This window comes from Ptychodera flava, chromosome 5 (assembly GCF_041260155.1).
Source record: "Ptychodera flava strain L36383 chromosome 5, AS_Pfla_20210202, whole genome shotgun sequence".
NCBI classification, from domain to species: domain Eukaryota; kingdom Metazoa; phylum Hemichordata; class Enteropneusta; family Ptychoderidae; genus Ptychodera; species Ptychodera flava.
In genome coordinates, this window is record NC_091932.1 from 31,305,818 (window position 1) to 31,330,579 (window position 24,762).

General features: G+C 37.9%; 1 protein-coding gene across 1 annotated transcript; it reads right to left on the bottom strand.

The window, feature by feature from the left end:
• Positions 1-1,891: 1,891 nt before the first annotated feature.
• Positions 1,892-24,745, bottom strand: LOC139132576 (neuromedin-B receptor-like). Its single transcript, XM_070698871.1, has 4 exons — positions 23,051-24,745; positions 5,129-5,274; positions 3,742-3,842; positions 1,892-3,268 (listed from the first exon to the last, which is right to left on the bottom strand). Exons 1-4 carry the CDS (start codon positions 23,145-23,147, stop codon positions 2,530-2,532), a joined length of 1,083 nt encoding a protein of 360 aa, XP_070554972.1. The 5' UTR covers positions 23,148-24,745; the 3' UTR covers positions 1,892-2,529.
• Positions 24,746-24,762: the final 17 nt, after the last annotated feature.

Sequence of the window (24,762 nt, forward strand, 5' to 3'; positions counted from 1 at the left end):
ATAGATAGATAGATAAAAAGATAAATAGATAGATAGATAGATAGATAGATAAAAAGATAGATAGATAGATAGATAGATAGATAGATAGATAGATAGATAGATAGATAGATAGATAGATAGATAGATAGATAACGTATGCATACTTAGAGAACTGTAATAGCAAAAAAATAGATATATACATGTGCATATACATCATTCTTAGAAATTCAAAATGGGCAGCTGTTGGGTAAGTATTCTCTGTGACTGTTATTTTCACATGCTGCAGTGTTACTTATAGTGTGGTCTTTCACTTTGACGTCAACTTTGCTATTGTTACGTAATACCTACACTCGTCACCTTTCGCCTAGTGACCAATAAGTCAAGAAATCGTAAAATGGTAGTGATATTAGCGTAGCAATCTGAGAGGGTTTTGAGCCACGCATACATGTACAATGGATGATGTGACGAGTTTACATTTTAATGATATGTAATAAACCACTGTACAGATTGTATATCGGATGTCTTTACGAACAACATCAGAGAAGGGAAACAAATGGCAATTAGGAATATCTATGTTCAAGAAATAAACGGTTTTATTTTGAAGACTTTAAACCACTGCTCTGTTTCTGTATCCCGATGTCCTCTCGCTAGCTGTTGCCCGAAGGGAGACGGTGAGCAGTAATACATGGTGGAGAATCCGGGCGTAGAGAGCACGCTCAAGTTGCGTGTAGCACGATCGATGCAGCCCAGAGCGAAGATATAAATGTCCTGCAATGGCAGCAACATGTCACGTCCAAGGTTGCAGAACTACAGGACATCCCCTCTGTAACAATATTATTGTATGAATTGCAATATTCTTGGCGTTAAAGGTTTCACAAACACAATCAGATTGTATAAGACACGTGGAAGCAAAACGCTCGTTCACACCAAAGTTTTCGAAGATTGCTGCTATTTGATATTCACAGAGTCTGTCCATAGACAATGTATTTGCACAATATGAACCGAATTACTATAGTGGTTGTCAACTGAAAATCATTTTGCCTGAAAGGTTGCTGAAAAAAGTTGAAGACTATATGTTAAAGGGCCATTATTTGTAACTTTTGACCATTTTTTACCTTGGAAAATTCCATGTTGGAAGCTCATATTTGTTGCAAAATGTTGTTTTACGAAGAAACAAACATGATTAGTGATGTTATAGCCACATAAAACTGCTAATTTTTGTTCAAACGTGTTGCCCTTCCGAGCTCGTTTGTTGACGTCTGGCATGTACAAGTTCACGCTTATTGCGGGATCAAAACAACATTGCGTCGTGGATTGCCAGACATCTGGCTACGCAACGTGCTCGGACAATGGACTACGACGTAAGTACCGGGCATAAGTAATGAATATTTATTTTGAAATTGCTGTAAATGGCTCGCACAGGTGCAGAAGAATGCCTACGTTGCAATTCGCGTGTCAACAGTTTGTATTTCTGTCCGGACAAAAATTGAAATTTTCGTTGTAAAATCACATGTTATTTAGTTGTAGGGCACGTAATGTTTCCGAATAATATGCGATTCGCTGTTATTTGACAGGCTATTCAACATGAGCCAGTGATCATTTCAATCAAAACTAACGGAAAAATCGCCAGAAGATACAGCTAATGGAACTTTAATAAAAACTTGTAGTATCCCAAATGCAGTTCACTAACCTTGCTTGGGTCCACCTTGCTTCCGCAAAGACGTGCAAGATAAAACATTCTCAGCATGTAAAAGTTAGTGTATCGTGAAGTGTATTTGTAACTTCAAATCATCTCAGCGGCTCGTCTTTCTTTGAGAGATATCTTACCTTTTGGAAAGTAAGGATATAGAACAAGCAGAGTGAATCGAATTACCCAACCGGCACAAGCAATGAATCAAGCAGTTACACTCAAGGCTATTCAAATTATTTATTCCAACGCATCACATACGTCCATTCAAGAGAGACTCAAACTGTACTGAGCAGTTCCTACAGGAATATATTATTTACATGCTACAGGCTCTGTTAGGGAGGATGGTGCATGCTGAATCGCCGAACACTTAAGGATAACGTTTGTATTTTTGTTTGGTAGTACATTGCAGCTGTTTTGTAAACTAGGCTGCATTGCTATTTCCTCAAACACGGCGCTCGCCAAAGAGAGCTTTGGTATCATTGATATATTTAATTTTTCGTCGACGGACATTTAAACATATACTTATATCAAAGAATTAGCTTGGTTTTTAACGTTTTGGCAAAAGGGCTGCAGGAGACTAGTCGTCTCACATTCTGTTCAGTTTCAGATCGCAGTCCGTTCGCAATTTAAATGTGAGAGGCTAAAACAAGTGTCTTCTCTAATTTCCAAGGGATTTCTCAAACTTCTGCATATTAACGCCCTTTCGAGAAATGGCATAAGACATGCTAAGCCTATTTAAATAGTAGGCATCGTAGAAAAAGAAAGATAGAAAATAGGGACGAAGCCAGAAGTTAAACCGTAAGTTTGATACCGTTTATATCTTAAATATAATGTGTTGTACTCATTTTGTTGCGTGTATTTTACAATCGATCTCCGACGTTGTCGTATTCTATGCTGTCGGCGCCGCTGTAGTAGGACCACAGCGAACTCGCCTCCACCGTCGACGAATCGTCACTCGGACTGACGATGCTCTCCTTGTTAGGGTTGTTACGGAGACAGCAGATAAGGTTTCGGTAGCCGCGCCGGAAGTTAACACTCAACAGCGAGTACACGAATGGTTTGTAGACGCTGATTGAGTAAAAGAAGGTGTCGGCGAGAAATTCGCAGAGGGAGTACCATTTGTTGTAGGTGGAGAAACCATTGCGGACGAACACAGAGACAATGCTGTCGATGGTCGCTGGCAGAAAAAGCACTGAGTAAATGGTGATTAGAGTTAACAGGAGTTTTAGCGCCCTTTTACAGGCAGTCATGATCTTGTAATTGGCGGAGAGTAGTACCTTGGCTTCGATGGACCGCAGAAAAGCATTTATTCTCGTGAAAGCGATTGTTATGATAATGAGAGGGATGACGTAGAACACGAATATTCGTGCGAGAGAAAGCTTCAACGAAGCCGATGGTGAGAGACCTAGCCGACATAGCGTTCCCTCAGACTCATTATTGGAGGTGCCCGGAAGTGCAGACATGTTGATGACGTCACTGAAATAACTTTTCGGGATGGCGGCAGACACAGCCAATACTTGGACGAAGAACGCCACTGTGATAAACTTCTTGGCCGACCGGATGCTGTATGCCCTCATGGGTCGAGATAGGGTCAGGAACCTGTCATGAGAAAGCGTTGAATTGAGTCAATAATGTCGAAACGATTTACTTAAGTTGTTTCTATTGGAACTCGCGACACAGTATCCAATAAACCATAAACTGTTAACATATTATGACAGAAATTTAGGTAACCGATTCCTTTAAAAAATGAAAGAAACAAATGTTTTGTTCATAATGTAAGCAAGGAAACTCTGAAGTAACATGTTTTTTGGCAATTGCCAGAAAGAAGTAGTTGAACAATCGATTTTTCTAAAATTAGAGAACTGCAGTACCTCAAAGGGGTCCAAGTGGTCCATATTTTGATGTCAAAATGGCAGTAATTCTCACAGTATTACCTACCTTGGAAAGTAGAAATGTTCTATTTTTTCTCGAAAAAAAATTGAATATTTAAATCTCTTCGGCTCTGAAAATACATTACATATCAAAAGTTGTGGTACAGCGAGGAACGGCAAACTTTGGAATTGTTTACGTACCTGTCAATAGTCATTGCCGTCAATGTGAAAACAGTCACTCCGATCGCGTAATCTTGGAAGAAATAGACCACACTGCAGAATTTGTCGCCGAAGTACCATTTCTTTAATATAAACAAATACATACATGTTTTGTGTTATCTTCAGTTTTACAGCCAAATAAATGATCACAACACTTAAGAAATTAAATATCCTTCGGAAAGTGCCAGAAACTGACTCGGTACTTAGTTACATTGTATTTGACTTTTCAAACTCAAAAATCACATGATCGAAGGAATTAATTCGTAAAGAGAGTTCTGCCAACTGTACAGTAAAATATCGACAATATCTTTTATGCACCAATAATTTCAAATATTGTGACTATCAACACTTGTCATACCGACACAAACATATAGCAATTATTTAATTCTTAAAAACTATCAGATTCCAATTGACCAATCATACTACTACATTAGAGAACTTTCATCATTTCATTATGTCCTAAATGGCGATTCAAATTACAATAAGAACGGCGCTGAAACATACGGAAATTGTGTGGTAAAAAATTTTGAATTTCTTTCATTTCTGAAGTACTTTACTATACATAAAAAATACGACTTTTACACAAAGATCCTCGGATTTTTACATCAAAGTCCTGGAACTTTTGTGTTCTCAGTAACTTTAGTAAAGATTCAAATGTTTATATCAAGTAAAAGTATTGAAGTGTTTACGTAAACATATAATGAGAATCTAAACAAAAATGTTGATTTATAAACATTCACAAGTGTGTAACAAATAATCATTCCAACGTGTTTAAGGTCTTTTTACACTTAATGAATACAAAATATGATTACATGCCAATTTCGGGAACTGCGATCAATTGCACAACACAGTTTTTTACTAATATGTATAAATATTTACAAACTCTATCATGTGTTAGTACTAAAATCATCTTGTTTCCTTTTGTCATATTTACAGCTCATACAGAGTTTTACACTTTACTTAATGCTATTTCCTTTATTATTTAGGGTACATCATTGAAGATTACAACCTCATTAGGCCATTTTCCCGATTTGTGATTGTAAATTGGAAATCCTTCATTTTGAATAAATAAAGAAATAAAAATATAAATAAATAAAGGAACAAACTCTATCATTGAATATTGCATGGACAACTTTATTAAACGTTCTTAATGAGATCAATAAAATCATCGTTCCTTTGAATGTATGTGCCACAACTCCATCATGATAGGGGCGTTTCACTCTTTTACCTGTGCAGTATATCAGTATGATAGTACTCCAATGACGATATGAATCCAACTGCTCACGGAAGCTCAGACAGACGACAGCTTTCAAACATTGAAATGAGTGAACCCCCAGGAAGGAAACTTCAAAAACAATGTACAACTCACCTGGAAAACATACTGGCTTATGACGTCAGAGGGCATCGCTAGGATCAACAAGGTCAAATCCCCCACCGCCATTTGCAAGATGAATAGATTGGTCGCCGTTCTGAGGTGAGCGTTGAGGGCAACAACTGACACGGTCAGAGCATTTCCTGTGATGTTCAGCGAAAAACAAAGGGGTTAAAAAACTGAATTAAGTCAGACTTAATGAGAACACACTGTTAATATGAATATTAACAATCGTGCAGACAACACAAAGTATATAATATCTCTTGCTCGGTCAGTAACCCTTTCTCTGATCAACCATGCCAGAACATTCATTATTTTATTGCTCAACGCGTTGTACATCTCTCACCGAAGGGCTGATGTTTGATGCAGTCGGCGTATTGCATTCAATCACGTCGTAATCAGCATTTCATCGGCTTTGAAACTCACTCTAGCGGAATATTGCGATTTTATGATCTGCTAGTTAGAGCCCTATGGCGTTCAAGTGAACGAGACCAGTGGAAATTGTCAGGGTCACGTCGGTGATAGACGAGAAAATGTTGATGAGTAAAAGTGGGAAGGCATTTTTCTTAAGGAGTGAGGCACTGTACGAGTGCGAAGATCACGAAGATCTTAGCTCGAAAGTTAAAATTTTCTTTACTTTGTACACGAACGGGCTATACTTACGCGTAGCGCGACGTGCCAGTGTCAATAAATGTGGCATGGAAATTATATCACGTTTCCCCACTTGCATGACGCAAACGAGCACAGTGGCGTACTTGTACATTAAATTTGTTAAAGAAAAGCAAAAATGATGTAGCTTGCGCACCGTATTAGTTTTTTTTCTGGAAATAGGGACGAATCGTTGGAGCTTGAGAAGAGAGGGCGCAAACTGGGTACATTATTTTTTCGCCTTTCAAGGTTGACTTACATTTTTCGGAGTTTTTAGAGCATGCGCACCTTCTTCGAAGGATTTCACTTACAGTTTCTTCTCTGTGAACATTTTACTCATTGGACAATCTAGTCTCCTTTTTACGGGAATTCGGCTTTATTTCCATCATCTTTTCGGTTTCAATTAGAATGGCCCGTCCCTCATCAGACTTCATGGATATTCACACACACACATACACTGGTTCAAAATATCAGTAGTAGTACAACATGCATCACGCATGCTCATTGTAAAATGTCGGTAACTTTACACGAATGTTTCTGCGATTTGATAATAGCAGGAATATCTTTATCAACCAAATATGTGTGGCACTCGTCTATGTGAGCTGTATAGAGGGTACACTGATGCCCAGAATAGCGATGTCTTCATTGCTTTCATTTAAGTTTTTACGCAAACTGTGATAGCGAGTATGTGTATGCGAGTGCTTCATGAACTCTATAGCGTATTGAGGGGTCGCGTGCGGCCAGAATAATTATAACAACTTAGCTCGGTTATTGAACCACTCTTCTTTGAGGGTTGGGATTTCGACGAATGGTTTTGACTGTGATGTCTTCGCTCAGTGGATAGATGCTGTACGTTGTGAGTTCGAATCCGATCGAGAATTTACTGAATTGTTTCAATCTGCTAATTTTTCAATTTGTGGGTTATTAAAATTATTGCAATCTCAGAAGTATCTATGTATGATGCTTAGAATCATTAGTGACTATTTTTCTATTAACATTAGAATGCTATTGGAAAATATAAAAAAAACTATGTTCTACAATGTTGTATTTAAGAATTATTCATTGTAAACAAACTTGACGCTGTCTGCATAGTAGAAATCCGTCATATTCTCGTCATCATGATATCAGTAGTGTAACCAGCGAATGGCGCCATGGCCGACCAAATACTTAGCTAATTTCAATGAAAAGAAAAGTGATTCGGTCACAACGTTATGCTTTCCATGTACAAGAATATAAAATCTAAAGTGGTCGATATATTTGCATTTGTATCGCCTCCAAGAACGCGGGGAACTCTTCGTAGTCATAATACCCAATGATGTAATTAAATTAATTCATCGAAATCTAAAATTAACTTCGCTATAACGAGAAATTGCGACTGACGGCGTTTGGTACGATATAAGTGTACCGCTATGATCTGATCACAAACTTCTGTTTACTTTGCATACATCACCAATATGCCTATTCTCTCCCTTGTGCAATTACGTGCCGATGGAATACATGTTTTGTGGATAGTTGTGACGAGCGAGTTAATTGCCATTTGCAATAGTGTGTGCAAGAGCTGCATAGGAACTGTAAGTAGGTGTGAAGTACTGTGCCACTTCCTAATGTCCACGGTAACTCTTGCGCAGCATCTGTCGCAAACTCTATTTTATGGTAAAAACAGCCGAATTGGCAACATTTTAGATGCTGTATAATGGCACATGAATATAACATCTAGAGTGATCGATATACAAAGATGATTAAAGCAGTGATTTGGCTGAGAAGCATTACTTTTGGACTTCACATTACGGGTTTTTCCTATTTTTACTTCCTAAAACATTTTAAGCTGGACAAATCATGCATTATTAATAAACGTGATGGACGGGTCAAATTTTGCTTAAGATACCTACGCACCACGGCAAATAAGTATGCAATGAAAGTAAGAATGAAAGAAAAAGTTAACTAAACCGTATCATGAAGTAAGCAGACTAGAATGTCTCTTGAAGAACAAATCATGAACGCAAAGGCCAAATAAAAACGGGAAGATAAAGGTATGATTAAGCTTTAACAAATAAAAGTTGAAAGATTTAGAAAATGAATGATCGAATATAAAGACGTAACATGTTATGATTGACCTATGCATGTGTTGTACAACTTTGAGACGATTTAAGTAATGGAATTGAATAACTCTCTTTAAATCTGATACCTTATAAGGTTAGATCAGCGCATGTTAATGGATGAAATGTAAATGTAGTTGTCCGTTTGACCTCATGCAAATGGCCGAAAGGCAACCGGTGTAAATAAATGGTTAGTGGACGTGTTTGCTTCTGGGCATGTTCTAACGTCTTTGCAAGACGGGGAAATGATTGCTATACCTGCAAATTGTTCCAAAGATAGTGTGGAGTTAACAAGCAGTGCAAATTGCTCCAAAGATAGTGTGCAGTTAACAAGCAGTGCAAATTGCTCGCTTATTTGTTCAGCGAAAAGAGTAAGCGAGAGTATTTGCGAAAAGCGTTTCCCTCAGCTATCGTTATCAGAAAATTTATTTCGTTACTCGGAAAACCCAGATTGAGCTGGGAATTGGATGAGAGGAGAGTAGAGTCGACATATGGCTGTGCTACGGGCTCAGTGGCGGGATTTGGCGTTGTCATGGAGAAAAGATGAAACAATTACTCTCGAAAAAGTTCTTTATGTTTGTAAAGGACTTGCATGAGAGCCATAAATTATGTTACCTTTAGAACCACTAAAGGCACAGTTGGCGATTCCTGGAATCGCCTTTGTTCTAGTATGTAAGAGGATTATGGAGGTGTAATAGCCTTTTGTTTTCCATTTAAATTGTTATCTTATGGGTAAAGTTTCTGATGAGACGATTCGGAGCCAACACAGGCCTTTAAGCATAGAGTATATAGCTTGCTGTAGGAGAATGTTTAGAAGTGCACTGATAGCAACAATACTTTACTATCTTATGCACTCTGATGTCACTAAGGAAGCACTAGAGAACAAGTACACCATAATCGTACATGTCTTCATGTTTCACACATTCCGAGTTCAGAGAGCATTTGAAGGAAAGACGCTGAGCATTAACCCCTGATGTAATTCAAATGTTTAAAATTACATCTAGCGTCACAGTACGGCATGATTTGCAAATGACCATTAAAATCCTCAATTATTTCTTGTATAATATTTTCCAGGTGGCAATGGTGAGAGTACGCTCTGAAATACTTAAGATTGGATCTGAATACGTGACAATATCTTGGGATTGTAAGGTCCTTTCTAAATAACGAAAGTCAATTTCTGCTTTCCATATATGGCACTTCTCTTCTGCGTAAGAGCAGCTACTTAGCAGTGTTTTATACCTTTACAAACTAAAACATGTATTTTAGAAGAGTCAAACGCTTACTGTACAGTGTTAACTCGGGATTACTTGTATGTACTTTGCCTTTTATATTACCATAGCTACTTTTCGAGTGCGGACTGACTGTGGGAAGATATGTAGGGTTGAACAGCAACAAACTTACGTATAGTCAGAATCAAAGAGAAAAGACTGAGAAAGAGTCAAACAAGACTATAACCAACATTAAGGCACAAAAACCTACGCGTATGTAGTTAAAGAGTTCAAGCAACCTGAACAAAGAGCGTCCGTGAGAGAAATCTAGGATGTGTGTCAAATTTCAGTTTTCACTTCTAAAACGTTCTGGCAAGAAATCAGGGTTGACATTCTTCAGTCAGAACAATCTGCATTTTCGAATCGATCTCTGTTTAACTATTTTTAGCCGTAACAAATGTGACTAAATCGAAGTACACGGTACAGCGTGTACAAACATCGACTGTTCAGCGTGAAATGTCTGTTAGAAGTAGTGGTTAGAATTTTGAAAGTTTACAAAATTCATTAGTTGCTATCAAGCCTTTTTAAATGAGGCTGTAAAAAGTAATTGAAAGAACCGTCGACAAGGTGTTGGCAGTTTTACGATCATGTATGTTTGATCTTTTTAGCTTGACTTTGTGAACTTTACCCGAGACGCTTTTCCCAAAGGTTAACATAAAACGGTAGGCAGGGCCTTTGTACTTCTTAGTTGAGATATAACTCAGCGTGTTGCTTGACAATTCTAGGGCCATTCATACAACCTGTTCCGACATGCTCTTATGGCTTGTAAATAAGTAATCTTTATGGAAATTTGACATTAATGAGATATAAAGTACGTTTATCGCGACACTTCGTTCGTGAAGAGAGGCATTAATCAGACAGCTTTTGCTCACATTATCTCGGTAATGTGAAAATGTAAGAAGTTGACCCTATTACAAGACATTTGTCAATTACCAAACGTCGCGCCCGAGAAGGTTCTGTCTTAAGCTCGTTAACTGGCGCCACACATTCAAATCTTGACACTTTTACTGTATTGCTTATCATGCACTTTTAATAATTTAGATATTTAAACAATACTGCGATAAGTCACTTTCCAAGTCCACTGTTACACCAAAGATACGTAAGACGTTTTCCGTAATTAGAAAAATTGCTCAAGGGTTTGAGTGAAAGGTCCACAGAAGATAAGATTTTACAGTTTGTCTTTCATCCTACTGAACGTTCATCAGTCAACATCGATCAGTGTCAGCAGCAGTAGCATGATAAGATTATTTGACAGCAGCCTGTCTTGAACCTATCGCTATCTTTGTCCATTGTCGTAGGACGTGTATTTTGCAGTGTCATGGTTGCCGTGCATTGTAACATTGAACTACAGTCATGTGATGGCTATACATAAAAAAATTAGATTTCCTCCGGTTTTTTTAAATGAAAAAGTGATTAACCATACAAAAAAACTCAAAGGCAGAACAAAGCAAACATAATAACAAATAATCTAAAAACTAATAAAGAAAGGAACCTAGAGCATGATTACTGACTTACGTTGTAATTTCTTATTTCCGATCCATTTAACAAAGAGCTATCTACCGGAGTACATTGTAAAAATAAACTTGTTTTAGAGGATAAAACTTACGGACTTGATTTTGACATTACTCTGAAACTCTAAGTTCTAAAACGCTCGACTCTTGGCGGGATACTACACGTCAATGCTTTCCTTGGGTAGATGAAAAGCATCAGAATGGAGTCTTCTCGTTGAATTTCACTCTCCTGTACTTTGACGTCTCCTCTCGCGAAATGCCCATGGTCCCGTATGAACTTTTTTAAGCGTAGGAATTTGAGCAAGAACGACATTTGCAGCTTACAATCAAGCCCGAACAGCAGCCGAAGGAAGGATTTTCGGTTAGGACGTTGCAACATTGAACTTTTCCTCGTTATTTGATAACATCGTCTGATTTGACATGAAAAAGGAAACTTGCAATAATCCATAGGGTATATTTTCTTTAAAACTTAAATCTTCTTTCGTCCATATATATAAATGAGAAGAAACATCTGTAAATCGCTTTGAATGGCAGTGTATTATAGTCATTTTTATTGTCTGTGTTTTGATAATTTTGATACCTATTGCCTACCTTGTTCCCTTCCCAGTGAAACCGTACATTTCTTAATTATGCAAAATTTATTCCATCTGTTATCGCAGATACAATCAGTGTATGCGCAAAGAGTGGTATCTTTCGCACACGGGTAGTTGTTTTTTCTTTCTTCAACCGCACGAAAATTATCGCTTGCAAACGGTTTGCCAGACGCTCGTTTATATTCATACTCGTTCAAAGCGCACGTTTCGACGTAGGAACCGAGCATTTCAAGCCAGATTGACGCAAGACGCGTTTCAGATCAAACAATCGTGTCGATTACGGGATTCGATCGACAAAAACATTGTTAAGGAGTAATTAGGGAAAGGTGACGTCACTCGTCACTTTGAAATCGCTCACTCCCACGGTTATCGGGTGTTTGCGACACCTCGTTAACTTGACAGGTCGAAAAGTTCACTGAATAATTACGTAGTGTGAGCAACAAGTGCCTCAATCAGGAAGTGATAAAATGGTATCTACTTGAATCAGCGACTGCGATGGTTTGTAATTGCTGTCGTTTTCTGATCATCATCCCCGGAGACTTTCTTATCTTTCAATAACACTCGGAGTTGAAAGGTCATTTTGCCCGTCCAGTGGAATAAATTCAGCCATCGTTTCCTAGCCGTGAATGAAACCTGACCTGGCGCTCTTTTTGCATTGCATGTCCCCATTGAAGTCTATGCCTATTACCCACGCACGTGTGCATATGTAGCAAATTATCGATAAACATGATGATTATTTTATCAGTCAACTGGGAATCTTTGGTCGTACTCTATGGATTTAAATCATTCTGTCTTGTGCATGAAATTTCTATGCTGTCAAGAATTCATTAATACAGAAGAAGGGCACAAGCATACTTTAAATTCCTATAGTATGGTGGATGGGATAATTGAACAAGGGAATATGCCAAAAATATTCCGCATATTTCCCATGGGAAGTAATTTTTAAAAAAATCATGAATTTTCTCAAAATTATCACACATGTGTATTGCAAAATTTATACTTAGAGACCTGAAGAAATTCCTATGGGGAGTGAAAATACGTGCGTAATATATGATTGACTGCGATATGTCGTTTAATTTTAGTTTTTGCCGTAGCTGTCACGACACAGTATTGGTACGCTATGACAACTTATCGGTATTCGAACGGATATGACAAATTTGGTGTTTAAAAAGAAATGAAGAGACGGAAAATCTTGTTTTGCAACTTTTTCTGTACAGACAAACGTATAAGTTTTTGCCATCATTCTGATTGGCCGCTTGATCTCATGTGACTTGTGTGCTACTATGACGTTGTAAGGACAAAACTTACTGGCTGTTACCCGTCATGTGGTTTCCAATGGTAAATTGTGTTTTTGTATTGATATGATAATATTGCTCATATGAATACATTGCCCAGGGGAGCTGGGGGACATCTTGATTTGATACCTTAATGAGCCCGTAATGAGTGACAAATGGCCTGATTTATTCGAAATTAATTCCGGAGTCAATCTGACTAGTATCTCGTTATGCCTTCATGCGTGATAAGCGACATGGCAAGACATCGAGCACCTTAAGCTTACGATATTCAACTATCTAAACAGTTGTCGTAATAGTAACAAGGAAGGGTGTCACGTCATTACACAGTTCCCAAAATGCACTTCCTGATGAACGTAGGATTTGAAAAAAGTCGAAACACGAAGCTTTACACCCTTTCAGCTATCGAGATAAGGTGCGGCATCTCAGTGGCGAAGTAAGCTTGGTTTAAAATTCAAATTTTAGCAAAGTTAATATGGCCAACAGCATCCGTATTAAGATTCCTGGTATTTATGTTGAATATAGTTGAGTGCGACAACAGAAAAATCGGCGAGTTGTCCTATGGTGCGACAAAATGATTTGGAATGTTCAGGACCATCGCAACGCTCAAAATGCTGACGGCTAACTCCGGCTGCAAGCCGTTGTGAAAACGTCGCACGACCATTAATTCACTACCATCAAGAAAGGTCATTCCTTGCAAAGTGATTTGGAACGTTGAAAAATTAATGAATAATTTCTTAGTCATGAACGAACCAAGAGAAAACACTTCTACACCAAATTTTAAAACCCTTACCCATGCTTGATAGTTGAGATATACAGCTTCTAAATTGTTCGGATGTAACCATTTCCGAAAAACTACATTTCATACGGTTGACGAGAGTAAGATTTTGGATATAAAGTTGAAAGGCCCGTTATATAGGGCGCCATAGCCACCGTTGACTTTACAATACAATTCCCGTGTCTACATGGAGCTTGCAAACTTTGAACAAGAACACAGGTGATGCAACCATGTTTACTATAAAATAATGTTTAGCTGTTTCGAAGGAAATATATTTTTAATGATTGACAGCGGTACCATTGATCTGGTATAAGCTTTGGTGTCAGCTTTTGTGTACGACTGAGTTTCGGATGACATTCTTTGTAGCTGCGCATAAGCAATTGAAACAGAAATCAATTATGAATATGACTCTTCGGAGAGACTAGCGCTAACTTCGCCATGTGATTTGGGTAAAGTAAGCTTCTAAATATATGAATGACCGTGAAATGGTCATATTTCTGCTATCTTATTCTATCTTTAAGTAACATGATCCAACACAGTTAATAGCAAGCGTCTGCCGTTCTTAAGTGCAGCTGCATAAGGTCTGAAACTCAGATGCTCCAACTTTAAAAGGGTAGTTTTCCTGCAGATTTGTGATGTTCGTTTGAAATGCTACGCCGCCAAAGCATGGTCCCTCGGAAATTACACATCGCCGCAGGAAACGTATCTGCCTCGATTTAACGACAGGCTTTTATCTACTTTACTCACAGAATGTGAACAATGAAGACATATTTTGCACAGAGAGTATCTGCATCAAATTTCAAAATGGGATATGCGTCGTGAATAAAGAGAAACCTTAGTCGTGCCAAGGCGGCGGTAAAATATTTCCATAGGGACCCAGTTAACTGGTGATTCAGTTAACTCGATATTCAAACAGCCATCACTACAATGCGTGTGTGTGTGCGCACGGGGCTCATTTTGTCGACGACACGTCTTCAGGTTAGATTTTGCTCAAACTTTCCAAAGGAAACTTCAACCCATTTTCTATCAAAATTAAGAATACAAATCAGGGGTCATAGTCCTTGCAACTGTTAGTACTGGAGAAAGAAATTACCAGAAACATTTGCAATATTCGAAATTTAAAATGGCAGTTGTCCTTCAGTTGTGTTAACTCTATTGACACACATTAAATTATCGATTTTCACACGATGATGATAACTTGGTTTACTGTCTTACCTGCACAATTAGTCTACATATATGTAGGCAGAATACCAGCGAAGTCTGGTTAAAATTAGAGGGTTCGAATGTCAGTCTCCAGTCGCATATTCATTGAATAGTATTTCGTGTGAATTTAAATGTGCCTGAAACCTTAGATTTTCATTTGAGACTTAAAGGTACGAAACGGGTAATAAATTTAAACTTGAATTTGTGGCTTTGCATGGGATAACAGCTGTTTGCTAAGAAACTGAATTTAATGAATTTCCTCACAGGTAAATCAATCTTCTTCAAAGTCAACCAAGTTAATTAACTCTACTAATTGAGGTCACCGACCCCAGAAGCCTGGGCCCTTGGCATATGAAAGGAGCAATCTTTCATCACGTGATGAAAAGCGGATATGACGTCACGTTGAGTAGATTGCTGTATACAGAACGGATGTCGAATTCCTTCTTTTGATCGCCACTCGTTTTTTAAGGAAGAGCATCCATGTACAATCACGATTCAGATTAAAATATGAACTAGAGAATATGCCTGTAAATGATTAAAGTCTTCGATTTAATGATACTCTTCTAGTACTGCACAGTATATTATAATAGAGTAGAGAAGAGTAGAGTAGAGTACAGTATAGTACAGTGCAGTGCAGTGTTTTACCAGTACACTTCAGTACACTCCACTACACTACACTACACTACACTACACTACACTACACTACACTACACTACACTACACTACACTACTGTGCAGTACAGTGCAATGAAGTATAGTACAGTTAACTACAGAAGGATAATGTTATGTTGGTGTCGCAGAAAAGTTAATAGCACTTGGAATCCCAAAAATCTCATTGATAGGCCCGCTAATTCTATCGTCGTATAGGTGGGAGTAAATATAGCACTTCCATTATGTGACACTGAGTGGGAGGTGTGATACAGGAAAGTCACACATGCCCACAATATGATCCAGTGGATGGGATAGCAGCTAATTGTGTTTGCATATATGATGAATGCATTGCTAGGACAGTTCTCGGTACCTCAAATACAATTTTTCCACCTAAATTAGTCATAAAAGTCTACTGCAGTCGACCGTATTTTCAATATGACAGACTTCTACAGGTAAAACACGTAAGATTACAGAAGCAAAAGTAAAATTTCAGGTTACATTGGAATTAAATGCCAGAAATACCAAAAAAATATGATACAGGTGAATGAGTTTATCTAGTTTCACGGGCAAACAGAACTGTTTGCCGCGGCAGCGATTACCTTGCGTGAAACGTATTTATGAGAGAAGTTTTTCAAACTCTCACTGTGGTGAGAAGTCGACTCTTACCCACGATGCATTTCAATATTATGTAGTTTGACGCCTTCCCACAGCAGAAGACAAAAGCCATCAGGTAGTGAGAATTGAAACTCGACAATCAACTCGGCCAGTTTTGCAGCGCGGTCTTCGGAGGCATGGTGAAAACTGCGAAACTAATGATCGTCATACATTAATTTCAGACCTTCGTAAAAGGTCATTCAGATATTTAGTTTCACATCATTAACTTCAAACGACAGTTCGTGACATTGAAGAGCCTGTGTTTGCCTTCAGAATTCGTACAGCCAAATGTCGTGGTCTAGTTTGAAAAGGTCAACATGTGAAAGTTGACGTTTACATCAATTTGATAAATGCCCGAATCGGCCACTTAAATGTAAAGAATCACATCATTAAACCGTTGTCGAAATGTCATTCCCAGTTCATACACATCTATACTATCGTATATTCGGTACCCTGTACTCTCGACGAACAGTGATTTAACTCAATTATATAATTATTTTCTTTTTTGCTCTCATTGATATCATGGGTAGTCAGTAATGTTAGATAATTTGCGCACGTTTTCCTTCAAATTTGTCAGTATAAATGAAAAAAAAACCCGCTTTCATTCCCCCGTTAAATGCATCAGCACACTCACCAAAGGCTCACAAACTGACTTTCTTCGGGCACATTTCAGCTTGTATCACTTTTAAAGCGGGACATTAAATCTAAGACAAGTTCGTTTAGCGATGAATCAGTCGTTCGGACAATACCTCCGACAGAATCCGCCATATATAAACTGTAATTAAAAGTCGTACTTTGGCATTTTAGCACTACTGTCGACATTCTACCTACATTTACTATCTATCTTTCTATCTTTTCTATCTATCCATCTGTCTGTTTGTCTCTCTGATTGTAAATGCATTTTGCCTTTTTTGTTATTTAATATTGGTCTGTTAGTGTGTCTAACACACTATCATGGATATGAACATCGCTTAAATTCCGTGTGCATCTATTTTAATATCTTATTCCATTAGAAAATGAAGCAAAAGAAATATTTTTGAATTATTGTCATTAAGATGACTTTCTTTTAAGTAATACTGCAAACCATAAGCTTAAATCACATGTCCAATGTGTAGAACTCAAAAAGACACGACATTAGATAAAACGTTGTTCATGTGTATGAGTAAAAGTATTATGGCATATTAAATGGCAGCTTAGTATATCGTCAGTGACATCTTCATGAATTTACATTGCACTTATCAGTTGGTTTTAGATATATGTTGTGACACGACTATGGGGATGACATTTTAGTATTGTAAATGGTTGTACAGGGTGTCTAAGTGTCTCTTTCAAATTTCACATCGACGGATAATATAGTAGTTCCCTGAAATTACAGTTTGCAAACCCGGTGACAATGTGCTTCCCGTCCATTTTACTGGCAGCGGATACAAGCTTGTTTCCGCCTGTTCCTCTGACACCTATCAGTTACAGCGAATATATGGACCTGTAAGTATTGGCGCACCATTACCTTGTACTGTCCAAATTGTTCATGACACTGGCTTCTTTTTGCACACCGATCACGACTCATATATGTAAAGAATATTTCAGTCTTCCACATTTAAAGTCACGTTGAAGAAAATGTAAAAAATGATGTTGTTGATCACTACAGGTGGGTGTGTCAAACCGCTGCATTTAAATCCATCGAAGGCTTTATCATTGTTCAAAGCCTTATCAAGGATCCATATCACATCTGCGTGCATTTACACTATACGTTTCTTATTCTTCATGATCGATCATTATACAAATGAAAAAAGTGACATTATCTTTCCTCTCCCACGACTGACGTCTGCATTGGTCTGTCAATACTTGGGAGTAAGGATTACCGATTCATCATCAACCAAAATTGAGATGAAAGTAAAATTATTTTTCACCATGCAGAAAATGAAGGAATGAATAGCAGTATATATGTAGCTGGGCAGGAAATGAACGAAGATCGCCGTAAGTGTATCCAGAGTCAAATATCTGATACATGCCATTAGTTGTCACGACGGAAGTTTACTCTTTGTTCATTTGCACGAATCGTTGCAAAGGTGGCCTGATCGATGATTTCATTAGTCCTCGGGTAATACCTCTGAATTTTATCTTATTTGCAAATCTATTTTTGAGTAAAACATCCGTCTTTATTACATTTCAAGGTATCTCGTTTTGTTGCCTGTATGTCATGCTGTAAACGTTAATATGTATCCGCTAATTACACTTATGCAATGTCCACGTCCAATGTCAGAATTGTTAATGCTAGTTTATAAAATGCGAGAATGAATGTAAAGTAATATTTCGTATATGAAAATATATGCGTACGTACACACATATCCACCTAGAGACGTACATGCATAGATAGATAGATAGATAGATAGATAGATAGATAGATAGATAGATAGATAGATAGATAGATAGATAGATAGATACATACATACATACATACATACATACATACATACATACATACATACATACATACATACATACATACATACATACATACATACATACATACATACATACATACATACATACATACATACATACATACATACATACATACATACATACATACATACATACATACATACATACATACAATAACGCACAGGTATACAGACAGAGAGACAGCGGCACAGATATACATTTTAAGAAAGCAAAATAGATGCACCGGACGATAGATAGATAGACGGAGAGCAGACATATTTCTGCGTTGATTATTCTAATAACCACAAAGACCAGGTATATCTAGCAATCTGCCAAGTCTTGAAATCGGCTTTCTTGCTGCTGTATGTTCTCGCCATAAGTGATAACTTCGACCGGAAAACAATAATACACCCCAAAATATTTATCATATTGTAAACCCGGTCTTCCCGCAATGTCGACAACAAATGCACTTTAAATTTACGTCTCGAATTTTGTAATATCGCACAAAAAGTGAAAAGGGACAAATTTGATCCCATTTCACATCTAAGCCGACGTTGTTGTCTGAGCACATATGTGTCACTGAAATTAAATGTTAATTTAAGCGCATTATCTACCTGACCCGAAGTCACAGCTGCTCTTGTTCTTTACTGTTACGGACGAAAATCTTAAATTTTTACCTTTTAATGAGATAAATGACCGAAAAGGAGTCAAAAGGACTCGTGTAACTAGAAGATGTGGCGCCATTTTAATGGTGGAAAATCATTGGGACAAGGTATTCGTGCACATAGCCATATACATTCTCGTACCTTCTTGGTTAATAGTGCGAAGTAGCTAATTACGTCATTGCAGTAAAAAGGACCGTTTTACAGCATTTATCAGGAAAGTGTTAGGAACCACAGGTGGAAGTGCATATGATTGATCAATCGAAGTTACACCCTTCAGCTGTGATTTACCTTCCGCAGGGAACATCGACACCAATTTAGTTAACAGATTGTTGAATACGTTGTACTCGGTCGATGTGAAAAGTTTACCAGGCGATAGTATCCTTGCAGAGACAGTGCTAGATTCAGTGATGTTAGTGGTAACTGATTGGTGACCACAATTACTTAACTTTGAAATTAATGTTTGAACAACTTTAGTAAACCATTTACCGACACAGGTGTACTGCCTTTGCCATTTGACATGATATTATATTCATCTGTCTCATTTCATCCCTCCTCTCATTTCACATTAACACAAGTCAAAATATGTAAAAAGTTTCGGTGGAGGTTTAATTTAATTTTACTTTTTTCCAACCGGGCTTTATTTCACATCGTTACCACATTGTACGCGAAGCCATTAAGAAGACGATTAGTCTCTCGTATATAGTCGTTGCTTCTTCACAAAAGTCCGAAAACATAAATCGTTTTCGGACTTGTTGAGTCTTGAAATGTTAAAAAACCTATGCTACGACATTTGGTATATAAAACGGTATTCATGATTCGAATGATGTCAGTGGTAGTTTAATGAATTTTTAACTTAAATGGGATACCAACTTTAAAATAAAGTGTCTTTTTACACTTTATTTTGATATATATAGTCTTGTGAAAAAACACCGGATTCATCGTATATGCCAAGTAACTTGGAATACTGTGAAATATAAAGGTAGTTTGCCCTATTGTGCATTCTTTCTTAATAATAAAAACATCCTGGCATTTTATACAGATTGATTTATGCTAATATTCAAAATTTCATGAGAGATCGGTATGTGTGTTGCAAATCTTAATACTACAACATTGAAAAGAAAACTCTTCGCCTAATCAAGAACAAAAAAATTGGTGGCATATACTTTGGCAAGCTCGTGAATATTGGATGGCGCCTCGACGCGTTCAGAATAAGATCACTGTACATTTATCCACTAGACCTTGATATTCTAGAATACAACATTACTGGTGATTCAGCATCACAACCCTGAACCAATGACCTAAAGCAGATCACACGACAGTGCTAATATGACTGCAACATAAAATGTAAGACATGTATATGAAGAAGGCAGACAACTCGGAATCATACCTTAAGCAATATCAATATTTGATCACTAAATACATTTTTCTCATCCCGGATTAGTTGCGGGGGTATTAACAATTATTAGTTATATGTTGGATTATTTTAATACGGTCATCTTCTAAAGAAAATTTTGCATTTGCAAATATTTCTCGAAGCAGTCTCTTATAGTATTAAACCTACATGCAAGCAGGGCGAAAGAGCGAACCGAACCTTTGTATTGCGTAGATCCTTTCATTGTTTCGGAAATGATCAACGCTAATGTAAACATGCAAATACTGTAGCACAGTAAAAATTTTAAAAGTTACTCTCAATTTTGGGCCTTGAAAACATACATACGCTAGATACAGACAACGAAAGCGTAAAATGTTGGCTGAATATGTACTTAATTCTTGACGATGTTACGAAAATTGTGGAGATAAGTCGGTCGTAACACTTTACATTGGAGCACAGGGTGTTGTCTAAATGTCCGTCCCCAGGGGTGGGTAGGTGTTTCGTTGTATTGCTAATAAAGATATATTCTACCAACCTTTGGCGTTTGGTCTTAAACTTAGCACTGCCCTTGACAATCTTGCGTTAAACGTTTTATCAACATGCTGTATCTATTATCTGATGAGTTTGAGTGCCTAATTGGCCAAAGTAAGCAAGGGTAAATTACTAAGCTGAGGACGCTGTCACCAGATTATCACCGGATTAAATTTGACAAAGTCAACAACGAACGCGCCAGTAAGGTATAACTGTTATACCTTGCTGGTGCGTTCGTTGTTGACTTTGTCAAATTTAATCCGGTGATAATCTGGTGAGAGCGTCCACAGATTAGTAATTTACCCTTGATTACTTTGGCTAATTAGGCACTCAAACTCATCAGATAATAGACGCAGCATGTTGATAAAACGTATACGCAAGATTGTCAAGGGTAGTGCTAAGACCGAAACACCAAAGGCTGGTAGAATATATCTTTATTAGCGATACAACGAAACACCTACCCACCCCAGGGGACGGACATGTAGACAACGCCCTGTGATTGGAGGTGGAGTTTATGAATAACACATTTTATCTATTAGATGCTATAAGTCGTCATGTGTTTGCTTTACTGGAATGAATAATGTTCGACAGGACATTCATTCCGTAGAATGTGCGGACGAAGATACACCTGACAAAATATTTAGTTGGGTGTGTTGTTATTATTCATATACCGTACTGTAAATGTATGTGTTTTTGCGGGACGAATCACTTTCTGTCTGTTAGCCTGGGAACATGATGTGGACAGGACGATATTGAAATGATCGACTGGACAGGATGTTCTGAACACAGTTGTCTAGTCACAGTAATTGTGCACATTATTATCTTGATAGGTCATTTTAATGCATGGATAGTGGGGATTTAATCTTTACGAGCACTGTTGTGTAGAAATTAAGCAATTGGTGAAACAGGTACTCAAAGTATTCTTCTCCCTAGGCCCTGTCGTCATTACCATATTTGAACTAATACAATTTCGCTTAGTGGTAAAAATATGATAAACAAAAACAGTTCGAAGATTTTTTTCTGTTTTGCTACTCTGAAATTTGGAAGTTTAAAAGAGAAACAAATTTAAATCATTGTGCGTTTAAGACACTTTTTGTCTGTAAGAGTCAATCGTGTTTAGCTAGCATTTGGAACGCTCTGTTGATGAATCGGGCAATGCTCTCACAGATCGGCTAAAACCTACAACGGGAAGTCCTCATTGTTCATTTGCCGCCGCATAGACGACATTTCCGAAAAGGTGATATGATTAGCAAAATAGCATTAATTGCCACCAAAGGACTAGCATCACCGAAACATATACTTTCCTGTTCTATTGTAACAACTACTAGTTTATTTATTCAACTAGCTTATCTTAACATGCTTTTCAGAGCATATTGCTTTTTAAGACACCCTTGTCTACATATTACAGTAGTTTTCCCCTAGGGGACTTAATTTTCAAAGGTGACAAGGTTTGCTCTTTCATGCGACCTCTACGATGCAAATGGGGAAAATATACATCTTCTCCCGAGACATTTTCCACTCAGCGTTCGTATATCAGGCGTAAAATCTTATTACGCTTTCTTTGGTCTGCCCGGTAGTAAATAAAATGAAGTTACTTGAATGTATACTGCAAGCATATAGATTGAACAAACAGTCAGCTCTGAATAATGGTTTCAAAATTACACTACCTTTAGGAACAAATATTTTAGGGGCGACTTTAATTTGTCAGAAAAATGGTAAATTTTGGCTACATCTTCTTTTTTGTGTTTTCAACGTCATATCCAGTGACGGTCGAGGGATAGTGAATTTTGAAAAGGTATCTGCTTTCGGTGACAAAAGTACTTTTCAGTTCCTAAGCCTTAAGCTGATTTTCGTCAACTCGTCTTTTTGTTAGATGTCTTTCTATAACTTACAGAACAATATACTACCGAAGTGATATATCGAGTAAACTATATGAGAAGTTTGCAAAAACTACAATTATTTTCTCAAATACAATGCATGTATGATTTCAATCCTTACCTCCGTATGACGAGTTTGATATTTTTTGTCATCATCTAACATACCTTGTCGTAGTCGAAACTATCCTTGTGCGTTAGCGCAGATTTTCATCCATGGCGTTAGCATATTTCTATTTTATGGATTGCTTTAAGTCTGTAATGCTTTTATATGGGGATTTGTAACGCATATTCTTCGACAAAAAGATACGCAATGGGGAAGGTGTACATGTACATACCTGCCACTCCGATCACGAATACTACGAGATACAGCAGAACTACGGAAACCGTTTTCGCACTCGGCGTGTAACCATCATCGTGCTGTCTATCGACCATGAGCTGTCGTCGTCTGGATACGCATCCGGGTCGAGCTCCGCCATCGTGGATACTTTTCCTTTCCCCAAAGTAGTCCAAGGAAATGAGATCAGAAAACGTGATCCGCGCAAGGCTTTCTCATTCGGATATCCGATGTATGCAAATGAGCAACCAGAATGCAAAATATCAACCGAAGCGCGGATGCTCTTAAAAATCAAATGATAGCAAGAGTCTCGCGAGTGCTGATTTGCCTTAAAGTGGCACTATTGGAACACCTTCATGATTTCGTCTCCATCTCTAAAGCCTGCTGCGTAGAGTGAAGAAATACGGCACCGTTGACAGAATCTCTATACTTTCACTGCCAGTCAATATTATCACACAGATTTATACATCATTCCCGTGGGCTTTTGTTTCATTGGAACATTCCATCTGAGACTGGGTGAAGTCGATTAGAAATGAAACGAAAACGTGCGTCGACTCCGCAACACACCCTTTCAAAGTATCCAATCATAGATCCAAATTACGTTTCAGTTAAACTAAGTGTAAGTGATTTAAGGGATCATGGTAGGGTGAATTCACGATGTGGTTACACTACACAGCGCGTCTAATCAAGCAGACACTCTCTGATAATAGCGTGTCTAGCCAGAGATCCGCTGCGCGACTTTTTGTGCCCCCGTCAAAAACAAAGTATAGTAACGGCGTTTCCCGCGCAGTTATTACAATCTCAAGGCAAACCCGTTCTTACTAAACGAAGGGCAGACACCAATATTCACCAAAATACCAGTTTGAAGATGCAAAAAGCAAGAAGCACAACGGAAAATATACGTACGACAATCAAGTAAGATATTGATATTAACAAAGAACACTGGTTAATCCTATATTCTTAAGGGTATTAAATGACTTTGTATTCTCAATATTGAATCGTTTGGGCATACATTTTTGACGAACCACATCTTGAAATCCTCATAGAAGCACAAACCATAACTTTCCCCGACCTGAAGGGTCATCTAAGGTCGCTCATCGGATTGTTTATCACAATAGAAGAGCTGCGGTACAAAGCTTTCAGTGCAGTCGAAACGCTGCATGGCTATTACACAATTTTCGTCATAATGTTCCGAGACCGAGGCAGATTAATAAAATGGAGATGTCTTGTGACTCCCAGGGCTGTCGGTGATCTGTCAAATGTACGGATCTATGGGAGAACCATGATAGGGTAATTTCGAATTTATACTCGGTTACAGAGATAAATGCAACGTTGCCCATCCCTGGACCCTGCTTAAGGTCTCCTTATGCCGTACTGATGGGCGTCTCCCAGGTAACAATAGCGGCATCCGTCCGTGTAACAAAGTGAGGATATTGTACATTTCTGGTGACAAAAAATGCACTGAAGTCAATATGTGTTTAAATTGCTTAAACGTCTACAGATGCCCTGACGCGAACGTGAATTGCATGGCCGATTAAACCCACATTTTGTGGTCCAAGAATAGCCTTGTGATGCATTTCCATCTGAATGGGTTCATTTTACAGTTACTCCTCCAATAAAAGTAAATCAATTAACTTGGCTCCATTGAGTTCCACCAGGGAATCCATGTTCCGCAGTTCCGCACAAAAATACTAATAAAGTATGGGTCAACAT